Here is a 13,699-nt window from a genome sequence, read left to right on the forward strand (position 1 = left end):
TCCCCATTTATAGGCTTTGCTAGCCCTGGGGACACCTTCCTTCAGAGCACTTACAACTGTAACTTACACTTATTTATACAACTGACCGATGGGGTGAGTCTCCCTTCTAGGACTGTTAGCTTCCTGAGGGCAGAGATTGTGTCTGTTTTTACTCAAGATTGTTATCTCGGGTGCCTGGGTGGCTCAGTGGTTGAGTGTCTTATCTTCGGCTCAGGGCATGACCCCAGGGTCCTGGGATCCAGTCCTGCGTCAGGATCCCCACAGGAAGCCTGCTTCTCTCTCTGCTTATGTCTCTTTCTCTCTCTCTCTATGTCTCTCATGAATAAATGGATAGAAACTTAAAAAAAAAAAAAAAAAAAGGACTGTATCTTTCATGCCTGGAAGAACAAACATCCTCTAGTCAGCCCCCAGTAAATACTTGTTGAATGAATAAATAAATGAAGTCAGAGACCTAAAGTTTCACTTATCCTCACAAAGGGGCAATTTTTAAAAAGATTTTATTTATTTATTCATATGAGAGAGAGAGAGAGAGAGAGAGAGAGAGGCAGAGACACAGGCAGAGGGAGAAGCAGGCTCCATGCAGGGAGCCCGACGCAGGACTCGATTCTGGAGTCCCGTGGGCCGAAGGCAGGCGCTAGCTAAACCGCTGAGCCAGGTGTCCCTCAAGGGGGCAATTTAATTTAACCCTCTGTTCTGTACCACTGGGCAAAGGTCATTCTTTATAGTCATCTCAACAGATGATGCTCCTATGCCAAGGCATGCATGTTTAAGTCTCTGTGCAAACAGAGTGCTAGAAGGAAATAAGCCTGTGACCTCTTTAAGTTACTCAACCCAGTACTTTTCCTTCTGGACCAGTAAACAATTCCTATCACTCAGTTTTTGTTTGACATTTTTGGAATTCATTTCATCTTTTTTGTTAATAGGAGGCGTGAGCCTCCAAAATTCTTGAAGGGTTAATACATCTAGCTTATTTTTTTTTTAATATTTTATCTATTTGAGACAGTGGGTGAGTGAGAGAGAAAGAGCATGAGTAGGGGGGAGAGGCAAAGGGAGGGGGAGAAGCAGGCTCTTGGGTGAGCAGGGAGCCCAATACAGGGCTCAACCCCAGGACCCTGGATCTTGACCTGAGCCAAAGGCCAATGCTTAACAAACTGAGCCACCCAGACGCCACTAGACCAAGCTTATTAATACCCAAAGTGTGGTCCCTGGGCCCCCCACTTGGGGGCTTGCTAGAAATCCAGGCCCCCACTCCAGCCAGATCCAGAGAACTGAATCTACATTTTCGCAAGACTCTTATGTATATTTGAAATGGAGAAGCACTGATTTTAAATTAACTATTAAGTTTTTTGAAACCTTAACTCAAAACAAAGCCATATGCTTACTCTAAATGATAAAGAAAAGGCTTAAAGAATCTGATGAGTGCCCCCATAAGCTGTGGAATTTGTGGCTACATTTTGATTTGTCTTTTTTTTCCCCTACTCCATATAACATAAGCAGCACTTAGAACTCAAATGCGAGCTGTGTCTGCCTAGGGCTAACCAGGATCATACCACTGCTACAAAGGAAATGAGCTCAATCCTTTTTTAAAAATTGAGATATAATTGACATGTAAGAATGCATTTAATTCTAACAGGTCAATTAAGTGCTTTACCAAGAGAAAACCTGGCTGGGTGAAGGCTGGGAAGAAGGTATTCACACAACAGAGAATAGAAACACAGTTTGTCTCACTTAATAACTGTTATTTCTGAAAAACATGATTAGTACTTTAAGTCCTCGTTTTCAACACTCTCTGGAAATCAGTTTCTTCACCTACACAAGTACCAGCCACTCAGCCCTCACTATTGTGCTTCAGGAGCCTTCAAGTGCTTTGTACACTTTAACCTATGAATGTTCCCAGAGATTCTCTGCGGCAGGGATTTACAATGTCCACTTTGTGGATGAGGAAACTGAGGCTCAGAGTCTGATTGATGAACCAAAGACCATTCCTCGGTCTGTTTGACAGGAGAACCCTCAAGATGGAGTTTTGGCCAAGTCACTTGGGAGCATGTGCTCCACGGCCCAGCTGCATCAGAGCATACAAGCTCAGGTGGCTGTTTCACCTGGACTAGTACTTAAAAAAAAAAAAAAGGCTTTAATGAGGTGTAATTTACATGCCCTAGAATTCCCAGTATGTAATTTTTAAGATGGTAAGGAACACAAGCATTTATGGAAATAAAGATGTCCTTTTCACTCTAAAAGAAGAGCCAAAGATTTGGTGACCCCGGTTGGGTAGGTCTCCAGGGAGCCCCGCGGAGTCAAGAATGCCTACCTTGGATTCCATACAGCCGGTTGAGGCGTGACCGCCGGGCCTCATCAGTATAGGGGACAGCAAGCCAGGGCATCTCACTGAAGTACTGTTTGAATGAGTCCTCTGACCTACGGAGACACACATGGAAGAAAGGCTCTATTATCCCTGAAAGAACCACTGGAGGGTCTACCAAGTTATGGCCAGGGCTCTGCAGAAGCCAGGGCCTCGAACTGTCACACTCCTCAGACACCAGGCTACTAGAGGTAATTATTTTAATCTTCCTGGTGTATCCCAGGAAGCGACAGTCTCCACACAACAGGCAGATGTGAACTAGACTGCCAGGCCATTTCAAGTAGCTTGCTCCTCTGGATCCCAGGTTAACTCATGCTCAACTTCTTATTTGTCAACACAGATAGCTGGTACCTTCATAAGAAGCCTAGATGTACACACAGACACTGCATGTCCACTGATCCTTCTAATCTGTGCATATGACTGTGCTGTGTACGAGAAGACACTTTTCACCAAGCATAAGCCTATGATTCTGTGTATAAAAAACTCTAGGAATGACAGATCTAACCAAAGTGATAAAAAAACAGATCAGGGGCTCCCTGGGGTTGCAGTTTGAGGGTGGGGACTGACTGGGAAGGGGCAGGGGGCATCTTGTGCATGATGGAGATGTTCTATACTTAACTGTGATGATCTCAGGGGTACCTACATGAGGCAATTTTCATTGAATCGTACACCCAAAATGTATTTTGTATGTGAATTATACTTCAATAAAGTTGATGCTGTATAAAGCTCTAAAAAAAGAAACTGCCCCATGGGACACCTGGGTAGCTCAGTGGTTGAGCGTCTGCCTTTGGCTCAGGGCATAATCCAGAGATCCTGGATCGAGTCCCCAATCAGGCTCCTTGCAGGGAGCCCGCTTCTCCCTCTGCCTATGTCTCTGCCTCTCTTTCTCTGTGTCTCTCATGAATAAATAAAAATCTTAAAAAAAAAAAAAAAGAAAAAGAAACTGCCCCATGTGGCATGCCTTTAAACTTCTCCCCAGTCATATGCAGAGATGGGGATGTGGGGAGCAGCAGGGCAAGACCATGGGCCAGTAAACCGAGCACGGCATAGTGCAGACATCAAAGATACAGAATGCCCTCAGTGTGTCAGCATCCCAGCGAACCTTCTGTGAACAGGGATTTAAGAAGCAGAAGCACCTGGTGGCTCAGCCTGAATCAGAGCTGGAGTTTGGTGATGACTAAAACCAGCAAGAGGGCACATGCCAGAGGAAGTTGAGGGGAAAAGGACCTGATGTACTCCAGGAGGAGTTAGCCCTTCTTGTTTTTAGGACACCCCCCAGGCAAAGTACATGGCCAGAGCGAAGGAAAATTAGGGCAGAGCCATCCCAGACAGGTATCACATTCCATTAGCTTCTGGCTCTTTTCTTTCCATTCTTCCCCTCCACACCCTTTCATCACGATCCAAAACACTGAACAAATCAGAAAACTGTGCCCTAATCTCAAGTGACCCAGGCCGGAAGTGGGACATGCCCCGATATTTACAGCTAAGATAGGTTTTTCTAATTAGATAATTGTGTGAGAAGATCTGAAATGCATCTGTCCATCTGCCATTCACCCCAACCCCCACCTCCATGTTCTGCACTTAGGAGGTGAGACATGTAAGGCAGGAGGAATGCATGTTAACCACCTCTGGAAAAGGGAACTACACAGCCACCTTCCCCAGCACACATTACCTGTCCGCACTAACAAAGATGATCTCAAATTTCTGGCCTGCCTCCTTGATCTTCCGGTAGGATTCCACCAGGACCCGGGTGAGGCTTCGGCAAGGTGGACACTGAAAAAGGAGAATGGGATCCTGCGGCTTGATGCTGTCTCTTGCCTTCCCATTTCTCAGCCACTTGTCAACAGAGACTGGGCGAGCAGGATGCAAGTAGGACTGCGGTGGTGAAACCCAGCTTACTAAAGAGGCAGAAACAAACATGCCTCTCGGAATGGCAAGCATCCAGCACAGGCTCCTCCCATCCCACAGCATGCCAGCAGGTGAACCCCCCTGGAGACTGCTAGAAGCTTCATTGGAATGGGTTAGGAAGACTGTCCTCTTAGGCCAGTCAAAAGAAGTCATCTTCTTGCTGCTATTATCCTTCATGATAATAAGCAGCCACAGCATGTCAACACCTCTGGTGCAGAAGGAAGTAAGAACACCAGGAAGTCATGGCCTAGCAGTTAACGATTCCAAAAGCCAACCACAACTGGTCTTGGCAGCACTGTCACTGCTTCCTCCCGTCTGGACTAACGAGGAACTGACCACTCACCCAGTGTGCGGAGAAATAGACTCCCACATGAGACCCCTCCAGGCTGCTGCTCTCCAGGGACTGGCCATTATTTCTAAGCAAGGGACCTGCAATGACTTCCCTGAAGGGCTTAGGTCCCCAAGGGAATTCCAAACCTGAAAGAGGCAACAGGTGGTGAGAAGGTTAAGACCCTTCCTCGTGGTTTCTGACCCAGCTTTATCATCAAACAGTGTTTGTTAACATGTGCAGAGGATCTAGAGCTAAAACACAGAAACAAAGGCAGAACCCATTCATGGCAGAGCCCTACCCACCTTCAACACAATGGTTCCCAAACCTGGGTGATCACAGGGTGCATCTCCTGAGGGGCTTCCGGAAAATATGGAAGCCTGGGGTCACGCTCTGCGTCTTGGGATCTGGGGCCAACGCTGAAGAGATATGTCCAACATAAAGCAACACAGACTCCCCAGGTAAGTCTGATGATGTGCCAGGTTGGGGAATCACTGCCTTGTGTAAGAATCATGAGTTTCTTCAAGTCCAACCCTGGAATCTCAGTGGCTCCCAACTCTGACAGCATTTTAGAATCAGCTGGGGGAATTTTAAAATATGATGCTCCAGGGGCCCACCCCCAGGGATTCTGATGCAGTTGGTCTGGGTTGGGGCCCAGGGAACCAAATGAGAATTAAATCCAGTAAAAGGAAAGAGTAAAACTCACTCAACCCAGATGTTCTACATTCTGATGACACTTAAGCCCCAGGCAGGAAGAGCCACAGAATAGTGTTTTCTCACAGGGTGGTCCATGGACCACTGCCTCCAAAATCGCCTGGGTGGGTGGGGGGTGGGAGAGGCACAGACTGGTTAAAAATGTAAGTGGCCAAGCCCACCCTGAAACAAACAGCCCCAAACATCTCTGGAGGGGACTGGCCATTATTTCTAAGCAAGGGTCCTGCAATGACTTCCCCTGAGGGCTTAGGGCTGGGAAATCTGCATTTTTAACAAGCTCAGAGTAGTGTGTGTGTGTGTGTGTGTGTGTGTGTGTGTGTGTGATTTGAGAAGGTGAAGACTTGGTTCCACCAAGCCTTTGTTTTTACTGAGGGTAATTCTTTTTTTTTTTTTTTTTAATATTTTATTTATTTATGACAGATACAGAGAGAGAGAGAGAGAGGCAGAGACACAGGCAGAGGGAGAAGCAGGCTCCATGCACCGGGAGCCCGATGTGGGATTCGATCCCGGGTCTCCAGGATCACGCCCTGGGCCAAAGGCAGGCGCCAAACCACTGCGCCACCCAGGATCCCTTTTTTTTTTTTTTTTTTTAAATATTTTATGAGGGTAATTCTTTAAAGCAGGTGAAAATTTTCCTAGGAAAATTTGTTACCAGGGTTGAATCCTCTAATCAATAAGTGAGAAAGGGAAGACCTTAGGATGCTTTTCTGACTCCAGTGCAGAGAGGAAAGAACCAGACCTGGCACAGAGCAACAAACAAGGAAGCTACAACTCCACTGGCCTCTGCGGTCTCTGGCAGGGCAGGGAGTCTGAGTCCCACCCAGGCTCAGCCTGTGACAGAGGCCAATGGAGGATTACACTTGCTCAGAGAGAGCACTCCTCTCTTACCTCTCCCACGGGCATTTCCTCTAAATGAGGAAAGTGAGCAGGACATCATCGTCCAGTGAGCAGGATGATGGTAAGAGAAGCCTACCCAGTGTACGGGCACCCACCCACCAGGGCCAGTCAGCAAGGCCAAGGCCACAGGACTGGGCTGGCACCAAGAAATGAGGCTGGTCACCCCTGAGGCCAGGAGAGCAACACAGAGGCTGTGACTTTGCTATGGTAGGATTTTAAAGAGACAAAAACCTCACAACTGCTGAGTTTGCCTCTAATTGCTAAGGTGGCAGCTGCCATGGACACAGCACCAGAAGTCAGTCTCTGGGCTCTCGCTGTTTCTCAATAGCCTCCTCAGCCCTCAAAACAGAACTTCCTTTTTCTGATTCCATCTCCTTTGACCCATGAATTTAAAAAGCCCCCAGGAGGGACATTCTGATCTCTTTAAAAATCTTAACCATGACCTGGAGAATTCTATAATTTCATCACGAGAAGATCCGCCAGCCAAGTAAATCCACTCATATAGATTTTATCAGTATGTCTTCTACCAATGGCGATGAAGTCAGGGTCGGGGACAGAGCAGGGAGTACGGGATGGACATGCCAAGGTCCTACCTTCTGGGTCATCACGGATCACCAGCAGCCCATTCCTGCACACGACCTTCCCGGTGGTAGCGTCTAGGAATATTAGCGATGGAATGTTGGAAATTCGATATTTGTTCCAAAGTTTCAGCTGTAAGAAGAAAAGAGAAAGAGATGGTTCAGCCCATGCATTAATAAATGCATTAATTGCAGCATCCTTTTGAGCCCCTCCCGGGCCTGATGGGCACATGAACTGGAAAACACCGAAGCACAGATCAACAAACAAGGAAGCTACAATTCCACTGGCCTCTGCAGTCTGTGGCAGGGCAGGGGGGTCTGAGTCCCACCTAGGCTCAGCCTGTGACAGAGACCAACGGAGGATTACACTTGCTCAGAGAGAGCACTCCTCTCTCACCTCTCCCACGGGCATTTCCTCTAAAAAGCATGAAGATGAAGATGTATTGGGAAATGAACTACACACGCACCCCCAACACCAGATGGTTAAGGCAGGAAGGGAGGCCCTTTATTGGTGTTTCTCAACCCTATCAGCAGGCAGGTGCTCCCCTGCTTCCCAGCTCTGCCGGGCCCCTGAGCCCCGGGGGACAGGGGACAAGGGTACCCAACAGAAGACCAAGTAGCTAGAATCTGGCCCCTCTGCTCCACTGCATTCCTACACTTGGAATATCAGCAGTGGCTGTGTGTGCCATCCACCCACAACCACAAAGGAACAACATCCTGAGCCAGCCCCAATCCTCAGCTCTCGGTGCCACTCCAAACAGTCAACTTGTTAGAGGAGCAGGGTCTAGGAGGGACAAGGCTGAGGAAGCATGAATGCACCAGCCCAGGACAGGGCACAGAGTGTGGGCCAGCTGTTATTTGCTCCCAGCCATCAGGGTGAACACCATTCAGGTGGGCCACTGCGTGCTCTGGCATTTAACTGCCAAAGCCAGAAAGCAATCTAACTAAACAAAATGTCCAACCACCAAGGCAGCTCCAGAAAAGAAAAAAGCCAGGGGAAATGGAAGAATGGCCCACTGGTGATTCAGCCACAGCCTCCCTTCCGGGGGCCAGAGGCCCACACGGGGAGCCAGTCGCCTGGGCTTTGGCAGAATGGGACACGGATGAGGTCAAAGGGAAGTAGGCACCAGAAGGCCAGCTGTACAGAGCAGATTATTATTGTTTTTAATTCAATCCCGAGCAGCAACAGAGTCGGGTGGGGTATCTACCAACAAATGTTAGGCTTCCCCTGGCTGTGGAGACCTGGGTCTTGGCAGGAAAGGCTGTGGGACTCTACCTCAAAGTTAGGGGGTCCCGCCTCTCCAATGGGTTCCCAAACCAGCCCTTAGAGCAAGAGCAAGTCTGCACGTATAGTCTGTACTGCCCAGAATTGCAACATTCCAGGGAAACCTGATATAGGCCACAGATTCAACATTTTTTAAAAGAGGTTCAACAACAGAGTAAGACCATTCCACTGCGGGGATCAGTTCTGTAAGTTTGCTACTGCAAGGATCCAGCCAGGTTAATAGTTTTATTTTTTTATTTTTATTTTTTAGGTTAATAGTTTTAGAAGGGGGCATGGAGGAAGATGAAGGAATTTCTCTAGTTTAAAAGGTAATTGTTTGGGGGGAGAAAAGTCATTATTGGGAAAAGTAAGAAACACACAACAAACCATAAAAGCTAAGTAAAAATCACCCATGACTCATCACTTACAGAAGCTTGGACAATTTTCTATTTCCACCAGCAGCAAACAAGAGAGCCCATTTCTCAGTATTCTTACCAATATTAGTTTTTTTAATTTGGCAGGAAAAAATGATGCCTTGTTTTTGTTGGTTATCTTTTGCTTATTGATATGTAGGCATTCCATGTCTCCCTATAGTAAATACATTGTTTCTTCTCAATATATTTTGTGACTGGTAAGTGCTAAAATTCATTCAACAGATATTAACTGAGCACTTACTACGTGCCAGCCCTATGCTAAGCACAAAGAATACAAGATAGAACAAGGCAAATGAAGTGGCTGTCTTCACAGAGTTTCTACTCTAGTGGGAGACACAAATAACAAACAAGAATATAAACAAAAAAATAATTTCAGATACTTCATAAGAGAAAAGAGAGCAGAGTAAAAGCAAAGGCATGCTGAGGGGGAGTGGTACATATTTTAGAGAGTGATCAGGGAAGGCATCTTTGAAGAAAGAGCATTTGACCACAGACCCCTCATGTGATGGGAGTGAGTCACATGCGCGTGGGGGGAGGCCACCTGAGGCCCAGGGAACCTGGTTAGAGGTTAGAGGTTAGAGGTTAGAGGTCCATCCCAGCCAGGGAAGGCAGACTGGCTGGGATGGAAGAGCCCCATGGAATGAGGGAGGGGGCTGAGGTGAGGTCCAAAGGGCACTCTTGACAGATCTTTAAGGCCCTGTGGTCCAATAAATATGATAGAATTTTACTCTAAGTGTAACAGGAAGCTATGGAGGGTTAAGCAGGGGAGTGGTGTGATCTGATTTATATTTTAAAAGGTCACTTTGGCAGCCCTGAAGGAACAGCCCACAGAGGAAGACTAGGGGAAGGAAGGATCTGGAGAGGCCAGTGCAAATAGCTATGGCAAGAGTGGACAGCAGTGGCAGCCACCTCGGTTACAGCAGCAGAGTGAGGACATGATGTATTCTGGAGACAGTCAATAGAGCAGGCTAACAAATTGAATGCGGGGAAGGGATGAGAGAAAGGAAAGGATATATTGTGGTTTTGGGGTTTAAGCAAATGGGTGTCAAGGGGTCCTACTGACCAAGATGAGGAGCAATGGGGTAGGAGAAAGGTTGCAAGAGAAAAAAAATCAAGATGAGACAGGTCAATCTGAGGTGCCCACTAGATGTGCAAGTGGAGACTGCAAGTAGGCACGTGGACTTACAAATCTCTGGGGGAGCCAGAGTGGGGGTCATGAGATCTATCAGGGATCATCATCCAGGCAGCCTGGATGCTGTTTGGGGTCACAGGCCTGCGTGAGGTTATCCAGAGAGAGGGCATGGCCACAGAGGAGAAAGCACCCCAGGGGCAGAGCCAGGGACCACCCATGAAGATTAAGGAGTGACAAGTGACATGAGAGGAAAACAGGGAGACTCTGATGTCCCGAAAGGCAGGTGACAGAACTCTTCTGGGGAAGAGAGAGTAGACTCCTGTGCCAAATGCTACTGAGATGTTGAGTACGATGAGGACAGAGAACTGACCCGAGGATGTGGCAACTAAGGTCATCTGTGACCTTGACAGGTCAAGAAGGAGTCAGGGGCATGAGGATGAAAGAGCAACTGGAAGCGGGAGGGACTGGGGTGCAGCTCTGTCTAGCACAGACACCTAGAGTCTGCTGGCCAACACGAAACAGGAGCTAAGGTGGTGACTATAGACAACTTTCTTTAAGGGTTTTGCTGTAAAGGGAGCAGAGACTAGAACTGTAGCTGGAAAAACACATGATGTGGCCAGGGGTGGATATTTTATAGATGGGAGATACTCAAACATACATTGTTGGAGATAATCCAGATGAGAAAAAAATTGATAAGAAGGAAAAATGCAAGAACAAAGTCCTTGCGTAGGCCAGAGGGTGGGATCGAGATCACAAATAGAAAGGTGAAGCTGTAAAACAGCTAACTTTTGAAAGCACAATCTTATTTCAAAGCACATTTTAGCCTGAATAGAAAGCCAAGCTATTTGCACATAAAGATAACTTTATCCTCTTTTTCCAACAATTATACTATTTACTTCCTTTTTCTTATAGAACTACATTGGCTGGAATTTCCCGAACAAAACAGTAAGTAGTAAGCACCTCTAACTCCTACCCAATCATGATCTTTTACTTTCAGATGTAATATCAACCATTGGTGTGAGACAGATACTCTTCAACATGGTAAACAAAATAATCTTGAATATTACTCAGCCATAAAAGGAAGGGGATTCTGACACGTGTTACAACACGTATGAAACTTCAGGACACTGTACTAAGTGAAAGAAGCCAGTCACAAAAAGACAAACACTGTGTGATTCCATTTATGTGAGGTACCTAAAGTAGTCCAATTCGCAAAGACTGAAGTTGTAATGGCAGTTGCCAGGGGCTGGGTGGACAGTGGACATGGAAGAAATGTGGCATTGTTAATGGGTATACAGTTCCAGTTTTTTTTTTCCTTTAAAAATTTATTCATTTATTTAAGAGAGAGAGAGGGAGAGAGAAAGTGAGCAGGAGGAGGGACAGAGGGAGAAAGAGAGTCTCAAGCAGATTACCTGCTGAGCACAGAGCCTGGCATGAGGCTGGATCTCACGACTCCGAGATCACGACCTGAGCAAAAATCAAGAGTCGGGCACTTAACTGACTTAGCTACCCACGCATCCCTCCAGTTTCAGTTTTACAAGATCAAGAGAGTTACAGGGATCAGTGGTGGTACTGGCTGCACATCAATGTGAATGTATTCAACACTACTGAACTGTACACTTAAAAATGGTTAATATGGTAAATTTTATGTATGTATTTTACCACAACTTTTAAAAATGGCCTTCCATAACATTTTGACCAACAATTTTATCAAAAACAGATGGTTAGGGATGCCTGGGTGGCTCAGTGGTTGAGCGTCTGCCTTTGGCTCGGGGCATGATCTCGGAGTTCCAGGATCGAGTCCCACATCGGGCTCCCTGCATGGAGCCTGCTTCTCCCTCTGCCTGTGTCTCTGCCTCTTTCTGTGTGTCTGTCATGAATAAATAAATAAAATCTTTAAAAACAAAAACAAAAACTGGATGGTTACTTTATGCTTATTCTTTTGATCCATTGCAATATATTTCATTAGTTTAACTCCAGGGTCAAACCATCCTTGCCTTCCAAGAAGAAATCTTCTTGGGTCATGTGTATTGTTAAGGGATCACAACTATCATATATTCCCTGAGGCTTGGGGCTCCCATAAACAAATGGCATTAGGTAACAATACTTGATTTATGGGTAGCTAGACTATTCCCTGAAGAAAGTTACGGTCTGTGAGCCTTAAATATAAAAATGGAAGATTCAACAGGATTGTAATAGACTGCTTTGTGTGTAGGCATGCATATTGTATTTGAAATGTAAGCATGTGTTGGCTCTTGGCTAGATATTTTTATTTATTTATTTTTTTTAAAGATTTTATTTATTCATGAGAGACACAGGGAGAGAGAGAGAGGCAGAGACACTGGCAGAGGGAGAAGCAGGCTCCATGCAGGGAGCCCGATGTGGGACTCGATCCCGGGTCTCCAAGATCAGGCCCTGGGCTAAAGGGGCGCTAAACAACTGAGCTACTGGGGCTGCCCTTGGCTAGATATTTTTAAAGGAAGGGTGGGTTTTGGAACCTGGGCTACCTAGCACATAAATGCTTAGTCACCCGTCAGGACTGTTCCCCAGCTGACATAATAAAAGGAGGGCTTGTGGCCTGGCCCGTTGGCTAGGGGTACCCTGAGAGCATTAGTACAGTACTTTTTTAAGACTCTAAAAACAGAGATGCTGTCTCTCTACCCCACCCCCACAGATAAAAAAGAACAATTTGTTCTGGGTCCCTCATGTAGGCAGAAGGACTATAACACCCTAACTCTGCCCCACCCCCAATCACCAGAGATAGTTCTTTTTTCTCAGTATCCTTCTTGGAGAGGTAAGAAAATGTACCCCCTTAACCTTTCCCATGACTCCCTCCCTAGGGATTGCCCCCCTTTCTTTCCCACTGGGTCTCAAAGAAGACAGGAGATCTTGGCTTGTGTTTTATCCCTGGTTGCTGGATCTTTTGTTCTAAACAAATGCCCACTGGTTCAGTAGAAAATATTATGCTTTTAGACTCATATTGGTCACTGAAAAGTCCATCCTTTTGGAGACTACTACATCATGGTATAATTTTATATAATTGTGATTTATTGTGGAATTTCTGGCATTCATCGGTGATGTGCAGTCTGCACAGGACTGTCTTTTTCAGGCTGCAGTTGCTGGAGCTGGTTGCTCAGAGTCTGTGCAGAAGGCACAGGAATGATCATTCTAACCATGTCCATTTTGATACCTGAATCAGAAAGCAAACCTTATGTTAGAAAAGTCATAGAGGTCTACTTTGATGATTCTCTTGTGCTGACTGTAAAGGAGAAATGCTTGAGTGTAAAGAAATGATCCCAAGACTCACTCCTGTGCCTTTTCGTGTGTGTGACGTCTCAAGTCCACTAAAGGTTTTCAAAGAAGCCTCTTAAAACAGTGGCTTCATAACCATGTTGGGGTCACAGACACTTTTGAGGATAAAAGCTACAGATCCTTTCCGCAGAGAAAAATGCACATACACAAAAAAGTGTGCGTGTAATTTCACTGAGTTCATGAATTCTTTGAAGCCTTTTAGTGAACTTGTCTGATTCCAAGTGGCCTATGGTCCCCAGGTGATGACCCCCTTGTCTTAAGAGTTCATTTTAGGGCATGGCTTGGCCTTGGTTCAACTGAGAGAGCTATGCTATTACTCCATCCATAAAACTCCCTCTAATAAAAATCAGCATTTGCCTAAATTCTGAGATGATGCAACAGTGAAGGGTGGGAGGTGATATTCTCACTGCACGCGGCCGCTATGCTCCTGAATTGTTGGAAATGCCTACCACCTGTGGCCTCCAATTCATCTTCTGCCTTCAGGATGCTGAAGATCAGAACCACCCAGGACTGAGCACTAACTGTACTTATTTTTAAGGATCCCTAAGGAAGGAGTTCCTATTCCTTATTAGTGTGATAGTAGAACATCTCATCAGAGTCAGGAGCCAGAGCCAGTGCTTTCTCACTCTCTTAAAGTTCCTTCTTGGGAGGAAATCTGGTAGCACAGAATGAAAATGGGCTCCAAGGGGCCCGATTTACATCCTGGCCCTGACCTCTCAGTGAACGTCACTGGTGACATGATTTTACAGCTGGGGCAGGTCACACCTGCTTGC

General features: G+C 46.2%; 1 protein-coding gene across 2 annotated transcripts in view; it reads right to left on the reverse strand.

The window, feature by feature from the left end:
* Positions 1 to 13,699, reverse strand: part of NXN (nucleoredoxin) — a 152,850-nt gene that overhangs the window by 23,399 nt on the left and 115,752 nt on the right. Inside the window, exons 1-5 of one of the 2 annotated variants that reach the window (XM_077851821.1) lie at positions 7,182 to 7,211; positions 6,800 to 6,917; positions 4,611 to 4,744; positions 4,032 to 4,132; positions 2,309 to 2,415 (exon numbers count right to left, since the gene is read on the reverse strand). In XM_077851821.1, the coding sequence (XP_077707947.1) occupies positions 2,309 to 2,415; positions 4,032 to 4,132; positions 4,611 to 4,744; positions 6,800 to 6,917; positions 7,182 to 7,196 (475 nt within the window). In that variant the 5' untranslated portion in view covers positions 7,197 to 7,211. Of the gene's footprint in view, positions 1 to 2,308; positions 2,416 to 4,031; positions 4,133 to 4,610; positions 4,745 to 6,799; positions 6,918 to 7,181; positions 7,212 to 13,699 lie in introns of those variants that run through there. The other variant, XM_077851820.1, reaches the window with a different exon arrangement.

This window comes from Canis aureus, chromosome 16 (genome assembly GCF_053574225.1).
Source record: "Canis aureus isolate CA01 chromosome 16, VMU_Caureus_v.1.0, whole genome shotgun sequence".
In the NCBI taxonomy this organism is placed as follows: Eukaryota; Metazoa; Chordata; class Mammalia; order Carnivora; family Canidae; genus Canis; species Canis aureus.